The sequence below is a fragment of the Oryza sativa genome, chromosome 2 (assembly GCF_034140825.1).
Source record: "Oryza sativa Japonica Group chromosome 2, ASM3414082v1".
In the NCBI taxonomy this organism is placed as follows: domain Eukaryota; kingdom Viridiplantae; phylum Streptophyta; class Magnoliopsida; order Poales; family Poaceae; genus Oryza; species Oryza sativa.
Window position 1 is genome coordinate 26,739,178 of NC_089036.1, and position 17,221 is coordinate 26,756,398.

At 48.1% G+C, this 17,221-nt stretch overlaps 1 protein-coding gene, 1 long non-coding RNA gene, 8 other non-coding genes and 1 pseudogene across 10 annotated transcripts; all 11 read left to right on the forward strand.

Annotated features, from left to right (window-relative positions):
• The first annotated feature begins 9,813 nt into the window (after positions 1-9,813).
• Positions 9,814-12,743, forward strand: LOC112936030 (uncharacterized). Its single transcript, XM_066307340.1, has 2 exons — positions 9,814-9,847; positions 9,931-12,743. The coding sequence occupies exon 2, from the start codon at positions 10,147-10,149 to the stop codon at positions 10,624-10,626; it is 480 nt and encodes a 159-aa protein (XP_066163437.1). The 5' UTR covers positions 9,814-9,847; positions 9,931-10,146; the 3' UTR covers positions 10,627-12,743.
• LOC112938035 (small nucleolar RNA Z107/R87) lies at positions 10,605-10,723 on the forward strand. The gene has a single exon (XR_003241084.1). It is a non-coding gene; the product is annotated as a small nucleolar RNA Z107/R87 (small nucleolar RNA).
• On the forward strand, positions 10,829-10,924 carry LOC112938055 (small nucleolar RNA R30/Z108). Its single transcript, XR_003241105.1, has one exon. It is a non-coding gene; the product is annotated as a small nucleolar RNA R30/Z108 (small nucleolar RNA).
• Positions 10,986-11,083, forward strand: LOC112938042 (small nucleolar RNA snoR31). The gene has a single exon (XR_003241091.1). It is a non-coding gene; the product is annotated as a small nucleolar RNA snoR31 (small nucleolar RNA).
• Positions 11,130-11,225, forward strand: LOC112938034 (small nucleolar RNA snoR31/Z110/Z27). The gene has a single exon (XR_003241083.1). It is a non-coding gene; the product is annotated as a small nucleolar RNA snoR31/Z110/Z27 (small nucleolar RNA).
• LOC112938039 (small nucleolar RNA snoR77Y) lies at positions 11,304-11,385 on the forward strand. The gene has a single exon (XR_003241088.1). It is a non-coding gene; the product is annotated as a small nucleolar RNA snoR77Y (small nucleolar RNA).
• On the forward strand, positions 11,450-11,633 carry LOC112938025 (small nucleolar RNA Z112). Its single transcript, XR_003241073.1, has one exon. It is a non-coding gene; the product is annotated as a small nucleolar RNA Z112 (small nucleolar RNA).
• On the forward strand, positions 11,692-11,842 carry LOC112938043 (small nucleolar RNA snoR2/U65). The gene has a single exon (XR_003241092.1). It is a non-coding gene; the product is annotated as a small nucleolar RNA snoR2/U65 (small nucleolar RNA).
• On the forward strand, positions 11,904-12,024 carry LOC4330169 (small nucleolar RNA SNORD14). The gene has a single exon (XR_003241103.1). It is a non-coding gene; the product is annotated as a small nucleolar RNA SNORD14 (long non-coding RNA).
• Positions 12,077-12,197, forward strand: LOC112936003 (small nucleolar RNA SNORD14). The gene has a single exon (XR_003241104.1). It is a non-coding gene; the product is annotated as a small nucleolar RNA SNORD14 (small nucleolar RNA).
• Positions 12,286-12,388, forward strand: LOC112938054 (small nucleolar RNA SNORD14; annotated as a pseudogene).
• Positions 12,744-17,221: the final 4,478 nt, after the last annotated feature.

A 17,221-nucleotide genomic window follows, 5' to 3' on the forward strand; every position in this document is an offset into this window, starting at 1 on the left:
AAACTTACATAAACACTAGAATCAGTTGATGTGATATGGCTTAATTAAAGAAGAGAGAAATAACATAAACCAAGTGATAAGATATTATAAAGGTATATAAGATATTATAAAAAATAATGAAGATATATATTGAAATATTATTAGGAAAAAGTACGAATTACCCCAAACTATTACGGTCGTCCGAATTACCCCCCTGAACCACAAAACCAGACATTCTTCACCCCCCAACTATGTAAACCGGACGAATTACACCCCTCGACCCAATCCACGGTAGTTTTGGTCTACGTGACGTACGCGTGGCAACCCAGTCAGCATTCTATTTATTAAAAAATGTGGGACCCACCTGTCATATCCTCTTCCACTATTCCCCCATCTCACTCTCTTTGACGCGCACGGCAGCAGGCTCTCTCTTCTCTCTCTGACGCGCACGCACGCGGACGGGGGCCAGAGGCGGCGGCGAGGACGGCGGCACGCACCGGCCGCAGGCTCGAGGCCTCGACCTCCGTCCGCCGGTGGCCCCGTGAGCAGCACCGACTCAGGCGTCGGCTGCGGCGCATCCGCGGGGTAGATGGTCGAGCTAGCGAGGACAAGCAGATTGCGTGCGGAGCCGCAGCGGCGGGCGGCGTCCACGACGTTGACAGTGATGCGGAGGTTCTCCGTTAGGTACTCCGCTGGTGCAGCGGAGCCGGCGTGGACGCCGCCGATGTTCGCCGCCGCCAGGATCACGTAGCGCGGCAGCTCGGCGGCGAAGAAGACACGCCAGGTCGAGCTCGGCACGAGTCCGGACCACGATGTTGGTGAACCCCAGCGAGTCCAGCTTGCGGTGCACCACCGAGCCGACCATGATGCGGTGGCCGGCGATGAAGACCTTCGCTGACTTGTCGACGAGGAAGGACACGGCGGCGGCGGCATCGCCGGTGGTGGCTCGTCGATCCCGCATGCAGGAGCTCGAGCTTGCTCGGCAGCTCATCGATCCCGTGGAGGAACTCGAGGAGGGACAGTCGCAATCACCGCCGTCGTGCCTCTTCGCACCCCGTGCCACCGCGTGCCGTCGCGTCGCGTTTGTCACACCCTAAAGTTCTTTCCCAAGCCTAAATTGAATTTATAAATCACCTAGAGAAAATATCGGTGTAAAAGCAAGAGAGAAACCCTAATAAATTAATGCAAATAATAATCGGAATTGGCATGTGGAATTTTTCTTGAGTTCTACATATCGAAATATGCTAACAAGATTTTTAGTGCAATTTTCAGAGCTCTAGAACTAATTGCAACCAATTAAAAATGAGCACAAGCAATATTTAATCCCAGGAAAATCCATTTCCTTCTTTTTCTTTTTCTTTTTCCCCTTTTTCTTTTCCGAATGGGCCGCCGGCCCATTCTCTTCCTCCTCCCCCTCCCCGCTGGGCCGGCCGCCCGAGCCCCCTCCTCTCTCCCGGGGTCGCCGATAAGTGGGGCCCACCTGTCGGGTCCTCCCCCAACCTCCAGCTGCCGCCGCGCATCCCGCAACCGTCGCCGCCTCCTTGCGCCCGCGCCTCTCGGGCCACGTTGCCCACGTCGCCGCCCGCGCCCACTTTCCCCGCGACCCCGCGCCCACTCCCTCTCTCTCTCCCGCCCGCGCCCGCGCCCGCGCCGAAACGGCCGGGATTCAATTTTGAATCCCATCGGCCACGCCCTCTCTCCCCCTCCCCACTACTCCGGTGAAATCGGGCTGCTCCCGGCCACGTCCGAGCCCCCTCTCCCCTATTTAAGCATCCCCGCTCTCCCCCTCTCTCTTTTTCTCCATTTCGCCGAGCTCTCTCGTGCCCTCTATCGCCCTAGCGCCGTCGCCCTCCTCTTCACCGCCGCCGCCGCCGCCGCTCTGGTAGCCGCTAGCCGCCACGCCGAGCCGCGCCGTTGCCGTCGTCGAGTTCACAAGCCCGAGGGCCACGCCGTCCGCCTCTCCGCCGCTGTTTTCCGCCGCGGGAACCCCGTTCGCACCGCGCGCCGGTGAGCTTCGCCATGGCCGGCGCCTTCGGTCGGCGCCCTAACCATCCATGGTTTCCCTCTCCCTCTCTAACTCCCCCCTTTTGATTCCTTAGGTGATCCTGGAGCTCGTCCCGCCGTCGCCATCGCCCTCCGTCGCTCGCCGTCGTCAATCGTCGTCGGTGAGGCCCCTCCTTCTCTTTCTCTCTCTCTCTCGCCGCTTAGCCGCTGCGCCGCCGCCTAGCCGCTCAGCCGCCGCTAGCGCCGCCCTCCGCCGCCGGCTGGTCGCCGCCGGTCGCCGCCTTGCGCCGCCGTGCGCCATGGCCGCCGGGCCGGCTTGAGCCGCCCGTGCATGCCGGCCACGTGCTCCCGCCGCCGTAGATTGGGGCCGTCCAACCCCACCGCCCGCGTGGCTACCACGTGGCCGCCACGTGTGCGCCGCGTCGGCGCCACGTGTGCACCACGTGGTGCGCCGCTCCTTCCCCGGTTCGTGGACCCGGTCCACCGTGGACCGCCCCCCTGAGTCACTCCGTGTGGGGCCCGCATGTCGGCGCTGCCCTCTCTCTCTCCCCGGGATTTTAATTATTGCGTAATAAATCAATTAAGGATTTTTCTGTTTATAGTAAAACACAGTGAATCTTCTAAAATTCATATCTAATTCATCTGAGCTCCGTTTAAGCCCATTCAAGTCTCAGAAAATCAAGAAAAATGCATAGAATCCATTAAAAATGGTTTTGTTTTCTGTTTCAGTAGTCTTATAGCCTGTTTGTATTGTTTGCTTTGTATGTCGCTTAGATTCCGGCTCTCCCGACGCTCTGGTGTACTTTGAAATAGTCGCCGAGGTTCCTCCAGCAGCAGAGCAAGGTAAGTCATGCTTGTCACTTGAACATGTTAATCCTATATTGCAAATGCTCTACTATTTTCCCTTAAATACTGCATTGTTTTATAATGTTACTACGGGATGTTTACCTACTGTTACAGCCATGCTATTTTGTACCATGCTCCTTTGTTAGCTTGGGATATAACATGACTAGAGATTGGACTAGGGATTGCTTAGCCTTGCTTAGTTCAACTAGCACACAATGGGGGAAATCACATTAATGCTTAGACTTCAGGTTCTAGTGTTGGTGGTGGAGTAAAGCCACCGTCTTGGTGTTAGTCAATTAAAATATACTAATTGCTGGGCTGTGGGTGCATGGTTTTGATGGTCGCGCCCATGGCACTTAAGGACCGGTTTGTGGGAAACCCTGGAAGAATTCCTCGTACTTGCCACAAGCCAGCGTGGGCAACGGCTGGGCTTGTAGTGTAGCTTTCCTCTAGCTGACGCATCCAGGCAAGGGTGGGCGTGATGGAGTTTGGATGGGCCCTACGACGGCCTATGCGGCTTCCGGATTCACCTAGGCACGAAAGGGGACTGCCCGCTGCCTTGCGAGGAGTGGGGGTGAAACCTGAGGTGTGGTGTGCTTGGTTAGAGGGGGTAATGCGAAGGGTCCTGTCACGGCCTCTATCCGGTATGTCGTGGTGGCATGTCGGCGCACGAGAACGCGTCGTGGGGCTGTGTCTTGTGGGTACAATTGTACACATCTGATCAGAGTAAAACTATTCGAATAGCTATGCCCGCGGTTATGGGCGGTCAACCAGATTCACTGTGATTAGTCTCACCCTAGTCTAGTCTAATGGAATTGATTAGTTCAGGTGGATGGTTGGGCCTGTTGCAACATGGTGTAGCGTTGGACAGTGGATGGATAATATTGGGTAATTAATACAATTTTTATACTGCTTTCAACTACTGTTTATAAATGCTCACTTTATGCAAAAGAACCTCTCTAGCTATCCATTGGTAATACCCTGCATCATACCCCTATTCCGGTATGACTTGCTGAGTACGGTGGTTGTACTCAGGCTTGCTCTATTTTCCCCAAAACACCAGAGTTTGAGTACGTGTCAGATGGCGGTTTCTCCGAGGAGTAGGCTCCGTTCGTGCCGTCGAGGATGCCTGTGGAGTGGTGTTCCCGTTGCGGTCCAAGTCAAGGGTTAGCTCCAGTTATCTTTTAATTTTCCGCTGCATTTATGTAAGACTTTTATAATGTTTGTAAGACGTGGATCTATATGTCAACTTTGTCGTTTGTGTACCCCGGCCTGTCCTGGACGGGGGTTTTAATGCACATTCTGCTTGGAATTCTATTCGGGAATTTCTGGGCGTGACACCTATCGTCGTCGCTCGTGCCACGCGCTGTCGCTTCGCCTGTCATCATCGCTCGCGCCGCGCGCCGTCGTTATCTCCCCTCGAGCCCCGCCCACGCCGCGCGCCATCGTTCGTCGCCCATCGCCGTCGTCACCTGGAGCCCCGTCCGCACGCTGTCACTCTGCGCCCGCGTGCCTGTGTGTCGCCGCCGTCGCGTCGCCTCCTCGCGCCCTGCCCCGTTGTGCTGTGCATGCCGCGGTCCTCGCTGCCGTGTGCGTCTTGGCCACGAAGCCGTCCTCGCCGCCACCTCCGGCACCCGTTCGCGTACGTGCTCGCCGCCGCCGCCGCCCCCGCCTGCTACCGTGCGCGAGAGAGAGGGGAAGAGTGAGACAGAGAGAGAGAAGAGAGGGGAAGAGACAGAGAAAGGATGAAGCATCTAGGCCCCCGGTGTTAATTTTGGTAATTAATGACAAGCACTAATTGTGGACTAACCGTTGTGTTTGAGCTATTTATTTGAGTTAGGTTCACTTATTTGTGTGCACATGGATGATCATTGATGGATTAAAATTGACGGCGCAAAGCAAAAGGAAGAGAAGACGGTAAACTAGTGTTTTCATTTTAAATTGATCGAGGCGTTGGGCGATCAAAATTGTGCTAGTTTATTTAAAGCCTTGCCGTACTATTAAGTGGGGTAATGACCTAGCAAAGAGATGATTTTAATTGCCACATTAGGTCATTATGCATTTAGACTTGTGCTCTCATTTCATCACACACACACAAACATTTTTCTCTGTTTGAGTTCAGCCTGACAAGGACCAGTCTGACCGTGGACCTAGTGCCGGTCTAACCGGCCAGGGCAGCCGGTCTGACCGCAGAGTCAGAGCTGGTCTGACCGCCGCCTCAAGGCTGGTCTGACCGGCAGGTGCGGGCCAGTCTGACCGGCCGGCCATATGGCGATGGTGCCGTCTCGGTGTGCCGATCTCGAGCCGCTGGAGCCGTATTCGGTCAGACCGAGCTGATGGCGGTCTAACCGAGCCGAGGCCGGTCTGACCGGCCAGGGCAGTAGGGCCTAGTGTCAGCCCTGCAACGGCTAGAAAACTAACCGTTGCACAGTAGCACGGTCTGACCGGCCACATACCTCCGGTCAGATCGGCAGAGCACTGAGTTGGGGGATTCCGCCCCCAACGTCTAGTTTTGGTTGATGGGAGTATAAATACTCCCCCTCCAGCAGCAAGGGGACTTTCTTGGCACCCAATTCAATTGCATAATCCCTTGCATCTCTCTCACACACCTTTGAGCTTAGTGTTCATCCATTGTAGTGGTTGAGGTTGTTTTAGCCAAGAGTCAAGTGCATTTGCTTCCATTGTAGAGCTAGTGTGGCACTTGATCATCTCCACGCCGGGTCATTGCTTGTTACTCTTGGAGGTTGCCGCCTCCTAGACGGCTTGTGGAGGAGTTGCCTAGTGACCTCTCCGAGAAGATTGTGGAGGAGGCCCGGTGCCGGTTTGTGAGTGGTTTGGAGTTCACTACCTTCGGAGTGAAGGAAGAACTACCCCGAGTGATCGAGGCTTGGGTAGTCCTCTCCATGGGCCGGCTCCCGCCTTGCCCACCCCTTGACGAAGGGGGCGTGCGGTGGCTTCGTGGTTGAGCGGTAGAGTTGGGCTCGCCTCAACAGGGAGTAGGAAACCGGCGTGTTTCCGAACCTCGGTGAAAAATCTCTTATCTCATTGTCTCATTTGATTGTCGCATTTACATTTGTGCAATTTACATTTCTAGAGACATACTTGAGATCATATCACCCTAGGATTGCTAAACATTGACATATGAGTGTGATTTACTTTCCTAGTGATATACTTGAGCCACTTTCACCCTAGGATTGCAAAACATAACTTAGTTGCTTAGTTAGTCTTGTCCCTCACCGAGCCTAGCAACTTAGTTTAGTTTTGATTAGGTGTCATTTAATTTTAAATTGCCTATTCACCCCCCCTCCAGTCGACATCTCGATCCTACAGAGGGGAAGAGTGGAAAAGGATATAACAGGTGAGTCCCACATTTTTTTATAAATAGAATGCTGACTGGACTGCCACGCGTACGCCACGTAGATCAAAACCACCACGGATTGGATCGAGGGGGGTAATTCGTCCGGTTTGCATAGTTGGGGGTGAAGAATGTCCGGTTTTGTGGTTTAGGGGGGTAATGCGGACGACCGCGATAGTTCGGGGGGGGGGGTAATTCGTACTTTTTCCGAAATATTATGTAAATTATGTGGAATGATGATTTAACATGCTTTCATTTTAAAAGCTCTAAAATGTAATAAATTTTAAATTATAGATAATATAGCATGTTTGTATGATACTAAATGCATTGATTGTTAGTGGATGATGATGTGTCAACTTGTTAGTGGATGATGATGTGGCATATTTGTATTTTAAGCTTTAGGAGTTAGTGGGTTATAACTTTAAAGTAAGATAGGATATGGGTCTGTTTGGACTTTGGATGTCCACCTTAAATCCTTAATTTGCCACAATTTTATGTCAAAAGGTGTGGCTCAAAAATTGATGATCTCACTTCTAATAAGCTTTGGTTAAAAAAGAGTTTACAGTGGGATTTAAAAAATAGAAAGTATGGTATTGTCAAAGTTGTGGAAATGAATCAAACACTTGCCACATTTGATCAAACTTTTCTCTTTTAAGAAACATTTGGTCAAACTAATATAACTTAAGTGTGGCAAAATTCCTCGCAAAAAAAAAGTGTGGCAAAATGAGGCACCAAACAGATCCATCATCCATAGCCTCGGTTGGCTCTACTTTAAGCTAGCGAGCAGAAAACAATGATATGTGGTCTAAATTTGAGCACTGCTCTTGATGTTTTTGCCTTTGTCGTTTTGCTATGTATTTCCTTAGTTTAATGTGTAAAAAGGTCATAATAAATATGTGAAGCTCTGTTTGTGAAGCTCGACTAGCTTTTTGGTGGGCTAGCTTAGTTTACTGGCGTCACTGGCAGCTGTCACTGGCGTCATTTTTTTTTAAATTACACAGTACAACGCAAACACTCACAACGCACGCGCACTCATCCCTATGAACACACGCACGCAAACCCTACCCCTATGAGCATCTTCGAAGACTGGGCCGGCAAATTCTGGAGAGATTGACAAAGTCACCACAGGCACCTCGTTGTCGACGGGTACATCGCCTACTACTGAAAGCACAACGCCGTTAAATCCTGTAAAATTCGCTCCCATGGGGAGTCGAACCTAGGACCTCAGGTGCTACTGAGGCTCTTGTAACCACTAGGCTACAGGCCCTTTCGCTCACTGGCGTCATGTTTGTGAAGCTCCATTGTGCCAACAATAACACCATATACATATCTTAAAGTAGAAATGGTAATTTCTCCATGGAGCCAGGTCCCCTGCAGGGACCAGACCCTAGGGAGCGGGGGTGGGTTCATTTTTTGACCCACGGGGGAGTCGGGTCCGGGGCCCTGCATTTAGGTGGGGAGGGGACGGGGGACATTTCACCCGCGGCCCCCCGCGGGTGTACGTTAACCCTCACAATGTAGCCCATATAAGGTCTAAAAGAGCCCAATCCAATAAAATACTTATATATACACGAAACCCTAGCCTTATCTCTTCAGTCTCTGGTCTCCCCATCTCATCTCCCGTGCGCGCACCCATATCACATATAGGGAGGCGGCAGGACGCTAGGGGCAGCGCACCGGCACCACGCATGACGCATCCCCTCGCCATTCCCAGTCGTTCGCTCCCTCCCTTCTCCTCCGGACTCCGAGTCCCATGAACCAGAACCACGCACTCTGGTCTCGCCGTCCCGGTCGCCCTCTCCCTCTCCCCTCCAGCCTCCCGCTACCTAATGCGGGGCCCCGGAGGGGGACGGGGATGGGGCCTGATTTGGCCCTACATCTCGAGTCGGGGTCGGGGGTTGGGGGCGGGGTTGTTCCAGCCCAACCCGGCCCGCCCCGCCCCGTTGCCATCCCTATCTGAAAGGGAGCTCAATCTACCCCCACAATGGTTCCTTCTTAATAGAAAGAGGGCATAAGGGGGTTAAGTGTCCATATTCAACAGTTGAAGGGTGTATGTTGTCTGTTTTTGTGGTTGAGAGGGGTAAATCGAACTTTTGTAGTTGAAGGGGTTGTTGTAAAACAGACTTAACCTTTTTTTTAAAAAAAAAATCCCCTATCAGCACAAGAAGGAATAAGTCCACTCGTCGTCCCTCAGCTTTACCTCGAATTTACTTGACATCCCTAAACTATAATACCAGAAATCTTCTTCTCATCTTTGCAAAAACCATCCAAGTTAGGTCCACTATGGATGCTTGTTTGGGCTAAGGGCATGGCCAACGCAAGGTATAGCCTCATAAAAAAGGTGATGCCAAGTGGGATGAAACCACACTTCTGATATCTCTCACATATTGCAAGCCATACTCCCATCTTATTGGAGAAAGCCATCCTAGCAGCCGGCCTGAGGTTGTCTCGCAAGTCGGAGCCCAATTCTACAGCTTCAACCCGCCGCCACGGCCTAGCCTAATCCACTGGCCACGGCCCAACTAGCCGCCACGACTGAAGAATCCAGAAGCTCCACCCCTCGAACCCTAAACCCTAATTCATCATCCATCCCGTCCCATATATAACCACAGCCTTCGCAGCTGTTATTCCCATCGCTGCCTCCACCCCCGCCGCAGCAAATCTCCTCCTCATCTTTTCCCCATCGTTGTACGCCGCATCTCCCTTAGGGATGGCAATGGGGCCCCGTTCCCCGGTCTCCGACGGAGAATTCCTCTATTAGGGTGAGTTAACGGGGTGAAATCATCCCCCACGGGGGTAGAAAACGGCTGAAATTAGGGTTAATTGGATACATGCCATTAAAAATTTGTTGGTTTTGAAATATACCATTACTATTTGCGTATTTGGAAATATACCATTATAATTTCACACATATTCAAAAGATACCACTTCTTATCCCTTGGATACATTAAAAAAAAAGACCAAAATACCCCTTTTCCCATCTTCTTCCTTCTTCCCCTTTCTCCTTCCTCCTCTCTTCCTTCTCAGGTCTTAGCGGCCCGGCTGCAGCAGTGGCGTGGCTCGGCCCGGCGGCGGCAACAGCAGCGCAGCGGCGAGCGGCGGCAGCAACAGCGGCGCACGCGCAGCCCGGCGGCGGCAGCAGCCGCGATGGCAGCAGCAGCGGCACACGGCGCGGCGAGCAGCGCAAGCAGCAGGAGCAGCGGAGTGAGCGACGTGGCGGCAGCAATGGTGGTGGAGCAGGCGGCGTAGGGGTAGAAGATGTGGAAGAGAGAGATGTAGAAGATGAGGACATTTTCGTCTAATATATGCAAAATACGTATTTCGGTGGCACCGTTAAGATTACAAACAAATAGCAATGGCATCGTTACAAATATGCAAATAGTAATGACATTTTAAAACCAGTAAATTTTTAATGGTATGGATCTAATTAACCCCTGAAATTAGGCCCCATCGGGTGGGCTGGGGACGGGGTCGTTCCACCACTCCCCGGCCCGTATCCCCATGGGGCCCAAGATATATCAGCCCATGAGCAAATCCCTAGGGTGTCAGTCCATTCTAAAAAATAACAGCCCAACTATGAGGCCCACTTAGAGATAATATATATAGAAAAACCCTAATCCCGTGATGCCGTCCCACCCCCACTCCGCCGCCGCTCACAACCACGTGCGCACAGAAAACACATCGCGTTTTTTCTTTCTCCCATCTACCGATCCCTAATTCCCCATTCCTCTCTTTTCTCTGAATAGAAGTCCGATTGGTGAGGCGAGGCGACGCCAGGGAGCCAGCGAGGCAGCGACGTGCCTCCAGGCCGCGCGCCGCCGTCGCCGCCTCGAAGCTCCCTGCGCCGCCGTCGTAGGTTAGTAGCGTGCCGCTGCCGCTGCCGTGTGTGTGGAGCCGCCGTCGCATGTGATGTGTACTCTGTTGAACTCCAAAACATGTGAGCTTGTTATGTACTGCATGTGATGTGCTGCTATGATGCTATGCATGCACCGATGTACTGCTTAAGTTTATGTGATGAACTTGTTAAGTTTAATGTTTGTTGGAGTAAGTTTACTATGTTTTCTTCTTCCTGTAATCCTGTTGTTGCTTGCTTGCTGTTTTTCTGTTTCTTTCGGGTGCTGAGACCCGGCGGGTGCCCCGTACCCGCTGCGGGGACGGGGACGGGGGAAATCTACCCCCTGTGCGGGGATGGGGAAGGGGAACGTTCTGTTTTTTATGCTGTGGGGATGGGTACGGGGTGCACAAACCCGACGGGGGCAGCCCCGTTGCCATCCCTAATCTCCCTCCAGTCCCTCCCTACCACAGCCACAGCCAGATCCGCTTATTCTTGCGCACTTTTTTCTGCATCCTGCGATTTATTTTGTTTCGTTTTGATCTTTTTTTTCACGGTTGTTTTGTTGTTTTATTATGCAAGCGATGCGATGGCAGTGACGACCTGGTAATATTCAAGCTCAACAGACCAAATCACAGGTCTTTCTCTCTGGATCTACTCCTCAGGGATTGATTTGTATGCCGATTTTTCCGCTGAACCGAGCCATCTGATTTTGCTCTTTTTTCTTATCTGGTTTAATTGTTTTTCTGTTAAAAATTGCTATCTTTCTCGATTCCTTATTGGTTTATATTCGTGTTCTTTGCACTGGAGGAGTCTATTGCGATGAGGATATTAAGCTCCCTCTTCTGAAGGCATTGAGGACACTCGCTGGCAGAATCGAACCAATTAACAAAGCCACCACTGAGTAACTTGAAATCCTCCTTCAATTTGTTCTGCTATGTTTTTTCTGTTGTTTTTCTTAGATCTGTTTGGATTGTGAGGAGGTAATTGATGCATAATCCAACACTTGATCAGAGGACGGCTTCTGTCGTCCATGTGACGTTACACATCTTTGCATCTGAATCCAATCACAGAACAGATCTTATCGTTTATGGTTTTATGTGGATTTTTTACAGTATCAGAGGATGAAACCTTATAACAATCTTAGGACACCTTCTGACACAGTGCTATAACACTGTGAATGAGAAGGCTTTTCTTTCTGATGATGCTTTAAAGATCATTTTTATATTCTTTTCTTTAAATCTTGCGTGTTCTATAATTTTTTCTCCTTCCTATATCTACGATTTTAAGCCTATGATGATTAGCATATTGTTGGAATTACCGTCAGATTATCAAATGACGACATTTGTCTGGCATCCTGAGGCTTTATAATCCAGTAATATTGTAGTGTATAAAGATCTAGATTTTGTTCATGTATTATGAGTTGCAATCTAGTCCCAGTGAGGATTCTATGACCATAGGAAGTGCCGTATGACACTTTAAACAGCAGCTGCTTTTCTCATTTGCAAGTGTCCATCCTTCGACCATAACCTTTGTGGTTTGGTCTGGGATGGAGTACCCATTTGCAATTGGTTAATTCAGCTGTGTGTGTGATTTTAAACGGGTCTCTTGAGGGATTATGCGAAGCTGTCTCATAATAATATAGAATTTGTATCTGTTATTTTGTGATAGTTTGGGCCTGATGCCACGTCACCTGTAGCTACGGCTTTGACCGGTGATGCTTTGATTAGGCCAAAACAGAGTTGGTTTCCTACGTTTCACATGTTGATAGGAACCTGGGACTGCATCTCCATCGGTCTACAGAGCCCGTATCTGTCATTACATTTGATTTATTTGAATTAACAACCTTTTTTGTTTTGCTTTTATTTTTTTGGTCCCTTGATTATATGGCAATGATGATAAATTTAAGGCTTGTTTCTCATAACATTCGCAGTTGCCGCCTAAGAGCTTTCGCCCTGCCAGGCTTGAGAGCTAATGCTGTTAATTCCTTCCTTGGATGTCTGAGCCATTTTCTTCATGCAAGTTTATTTGTTGTTCTTCTGTAAATTGGTGATCTGCATGGCAAATGATGCTAAAAGCAAGGCTTGTTTCTCATAACATTCGCAGTTGCCGCCTAAGAGCTTTCGCCTTGCCAGGTTTGAGAGCTAATGCTGCTAATTCCTTCCTTGGATGTCTGATGCAATGCAACACCAACTGTATTCTCTTTAAATTATTGTTTTGCCACTTCTATAATTAATGTTTACTGAATGTAAGTGAGCTGTTGATGGACGCCTAATGATGCTAAAATTTCTCATAGCATCTGCAGTTACTGCCTAATAGCTTTCGCCCTGCCAGGCTTGAGAGCTAGTGCTGTTAAATCCTTCGTTGAATGCATACCCAAGCTCACTATTTTGATCAACCTGTGTTTTTAATAAATATAAATTCTAAAAGTTCGATGAAATGTTGATTTCATGTGAAACTTGTCTGTTCGAGTTGTGAATTCAGCTATTGAGACAGTGAAAAGAGCAGTTATTCCACAAGATCCAGCTATTGAGACAGTGAAAAGAGCAGTTATTCCACAAGATCAGAACTAGACAAGAACACTTCCAACCTGTAAAATCTTATTTTGTACTATTGGCTGTAATGACAATATGCGGACTATGAGATGTATTTGTAGTATGCAATATCCGTTGTGATTTTTGCATAACAAGCAGCTGATTATATTTTATTATTCATCTTGCATTGTCATACTGTGAGGGTCTGTAGTATTTTGTCTTTATTTAACAGTCTGTTCCTCTACTATGTTTCTATTATGTTTATGCATGGAGATTTAGTGTGAAAGCTACTTGGCGGCTAAGCTGAGAAGAGGATCTAACTGATTCGTAGATGTTCTGCGGACAATTCTTCGGCAGAAATTTCCTTCTCCTGAATTCTGTTCTAAATTTGTCAACTCAATTCACAATATATGTACATTGTTCAGCTTTCCATACCGTTAATTACAGTTATTCCAATCACTATCGCCCCATCTTATCAGATTTGCATAACGCTCAGTTCAGTACTGCCGATAATTTGTTGCTGCATGGTGTGAGATGGTGGAACGTGAGATTGGGTTTTTCTTCAGTGTGTCCTCAAAACCGATTTTCAAACTAATCAAACTAACACGGCTGCTCAGATAACATTGTTATATTTGGGAAGGTTTGGTGATAAAAATAAAATAGTAATAACTTTTGGAAGAAAAAAAAATGGAACTTTTGGATGAAGGTGGTATTGTCAGTGTGTAATTCGCTGAAAACCACCTTCATTACCCCCTCGTGTAACAGTTGCTTGGTCATTTGTTGTGTAACAAGTGTCAAAATTAATGAGAATTGAATACTGCTACACGGAATAACTTATTTTCTAAATTTACTAACAATCATCTCAAACATTTGATTTAGATAGATAAAAATTATAAAAAATCTATATACACTCATAACATGATAAATTAGTGTTAGTAAGAATTTTGTTGGTAAAAGAAAATGAGTATGTATAGCTTTTTTTCCCCTTTCTTTTCGTTTTTCACCTTACTCTTCGGATAACCAAGCAACTGTCAGACGATTCTCATTAATTTTTAGGTCATCAGCATTCTCATTACTTCTCATTAGGTTCTTTTAGTTCCTGGAAAATAACTAATTACATATAAACCAAAAGAACCTAAAAGCTCTTTACAAATTACAAGCCACGGCAAAAGAACACACGATGAGAGAAGACAATACAAACCACTAAACCAGTATCATATCATATGGTTCAGTGTGCAGGATCCACAATAATCGATCTGACACTGGAGGTTCGTCGACATTCTCAACCTTCGATGTCCCTTCGATCTCCTGAATTCTGCTGCACCGCTGTAGCCAAAAATCCATCTTGTAGACTTCATAAATTGTCTTCAGGTCGTATCCAAACAGGGTGCGGGCCATGTAGAGTTCGTCGTCAGATTTGACGAGATATAAATATGAGCGTAATTTATATACCCGAAAAAAAAATATCCGTCAATCACGTCAGTTGTTGTGATCTTGCTGAACACAGGCGCAGGGCAGAACTCGAGCACGCCTAGCTAGCCGGCCAGGCCGTTGAAGTAAAAACTTCCCCTGACAAGCTGCTATCGGGCAAATGGGCAGTTTTTCTTTGACGGCCTGCGTCCCAAATATCGTACTTGTACCTCGTCCACTCCTCGTCGACACAACAGTACAAAAGCACAGGGGAGACAGGCTCATCGAGAAGCACAAAGCACCGGAGATGAGAAGGCGTGCCGGAGAGGAGGCAACTGCTGAAGTCAGTACTTCTCTCCCTCGTAATATAAGAGATTTTAATTTTTTTTCTTATACTGTTTTACCACTTCTCTTATTTAAAAAATTTGTGTAATATAAAAAAATAAAAAGTTGTGCTTAAAGTACTTTGGATAATAAAGTAAGTCACAAATAAAATAAATAATAATTCCAAAATTTGTTTTGAATGAGAAGAATGGTCAAACAGTGTAAGTAAAAAGTCAAAATCTATTATATTATGGGACGGAGGGAGTATTTGGTAGGCGTGGCAGGCAGTTGAATCTTGGTCCAAAGGACATGGAAGATGGAGGTGGTGACATTATGCACAGAATCCAACCCTGTTGCTATTGTTCTTCAACACCTCAAGTGCTCAACCATGTTGTCACAGGTGGTCTTCTTCTCAGGGATGCTGAATTATATCACCGGCTTGTTTGAATCTACACCGTCCTTAAGGGCGAGGCAGGGAAGAAGAAGAGGAACACGCTCGACGTATCCATCTTATCGCAAGATTGTCACTATTGGCTGTATCGGCGGAGAAAAGAGTAACCACCTGTCTCAACTCATGGAAACGAGGGAGGGTGTAGAGATTACCGACTAGTCCAAAGCTCGAAATTAACCAAACGCGACTACGCGAAACCGGAGCCGGAGTACGATACGTTGGTTTGGTTGTGTTAGAGGATCTCCAACAACCTCTCTAACTATCTCTCCAAGTTAAAATTTGACAACTCTAGCAAAAAATAACATGCTCCAACAGCCTCTCCAACTGGATGGCTAAGCCATCCGGCTGGCCAAATCTCTCCACTCATTGGTCAAATTTGGCCATCCAAACTCACTTGCCAAAAGTAGGCCCCACAACTCTCTCTCTACCATGAAAAGGTTCTAGCCGAATCCACCACGAGACCACGATGACGGTGACGGTGGCACGGCGAGGGCAAGAGCGGGAGGGCGCGCCGGCGGCACGGCGAGGGCACGGCGAGGGCGGGACGACATGGTGGTGGGTGCCGGCCTCCTAGCGCCGCCTCTGCCCCGCATCAACTCGTGGAAGGACGAGATGGGGGCGAGGATGGAGGGAGTAGCAGATGCGGCTTTGCTCGACAGTGAGGTCGGTGGTGGTGGCGATGTGGCTTGACGGCGAGCTCGGCCAGAGCAGCACCAGCAGGAGGAGCCCGAGCGGCAGCAGAGGGCGGATGGGGATGGAGCCCAAGCTCGGCCCGAGTGGCGGCGCCGGCGGATGGGGACGCGGCCCGAGCGGCGACGACGGTGAGGGAGGAGCGAGGGAGGCCAGTGAGGAGCGGATCCGCTCGCTGCAGCCCGCCAGCTCAGCGTCGTCTCCACTCACCGCTCGCTACTGTCCCCCGGCCTGCCTCCCACGTCTGTCGCCTTCGCGCCCACGAGTCGCCGCCGCCGTCCGCCGTTGAAGGGCAGAAGAGATTTACATATGGGTCCTATTTGTCATAGACTTATAATGGAGATAGTAGATGGAGAAGCTGTTGGAGTAAACAACGAGTTTGACTAGCTAAATTAGATGGAGAGTTAGACAAATAGACATTTGGAGAGGTTATTGAAGATGCTCTTAAGCAGGGAACCATAACCGCACACGAAGTGGGTACCCACCTTCAACTCAACATGCCGTGCACTAACTTTTGGGCCCATAACCATAAAGCACGGTGTTTGCGAGGTACTTAGAGGTGGAGCAATATGAACCATTGATCAAGAGAGGGGCAAAGTATGGAACAAAATTATTATAATATGACGGCAGTAGAGTAATTAATTAGTAAAATATGGACATTTCATATGAATTGAATACTTGGCTCTATTGATCGGTATTGTTGTATAGATTGGTATTGCTGTAGATAAAAAAACGTGAATCATGGATACTCCATTGATTTAGCGATCGATTCGATCTGTAATGAGGAAAAAAAAAAGAAAAGATCATGTATCCTTTCTTCTCTACCTTCACTTCATTATTGTTCTAGGACTTTAAATGGTTCACCAAAGGAGACAAAGGGATAAGCACCGACATGGTTAAGGGTTGAAGAAGAGACGAGATCGGCCGGTCGACGGCTAGATGCAAGCGCATCGGTAAGATATCTAGGACATATGTGCGCACTTGATTAGCTATTTATGTAGTTTACAAATTCCTTGAATAAGAAATTGAATCGAGATCTCCTCCTATATGTTCTTCAAGGGTTTGAATGGGTACACCCACAAGGAGAGATAGCGTGGAAGAAGCTCAATCCTTCATGTTTTATACAGATAAATTAATAAAATGTATAACTTAAAATGACGAATTATCCTTCATGTTTTATACGGATAAATCAATAAAATGTATAACTTAAAACGATGCAAACCTTCGATTATATTTTAACAGGTTATGTTTTTAAAACACAATATAATCTCTCCGCGTAAAATAAATATAAGTCTCAAATGAATTAAAGGGATAAGTTTTGACATGTTCTTTAGAACATAACATAAATCTAGAAAAAAAAACATGATCAATAACTTTTACTCTACTAACGTGTTTTCTGAAACAAAACATAAATTTAGAGAAAATCATGCAAATAAGAATAGCAAAGTACATAACGTAAATATAGAGGAAACCATACAAATAAGAAACACTAAGCTAGTTCCCGTAAATGACTAACTGGTACCTATACGGTACCGATTAAAATTAGGGACAATTCTACCATTTTCTACCAACTAGTGCACTTATGTTTTTATCTGGTATCTAAGTAACTAGCGTTGGGTTTTTACATTTTTTTGGAATGCAAATCCTGTAAAAGTTCTCCTTTTTTTGTGCCTAACCGCTTCGCGGTGGGCTCTGCCCGCATCCTGCGCCTACACGCGTCGTTGCACCGGCACGATACGCCGCACCATATATGCACGGTGCACGTGGCTGCTGGGCTCCGCCGGTGTAACGAGCCA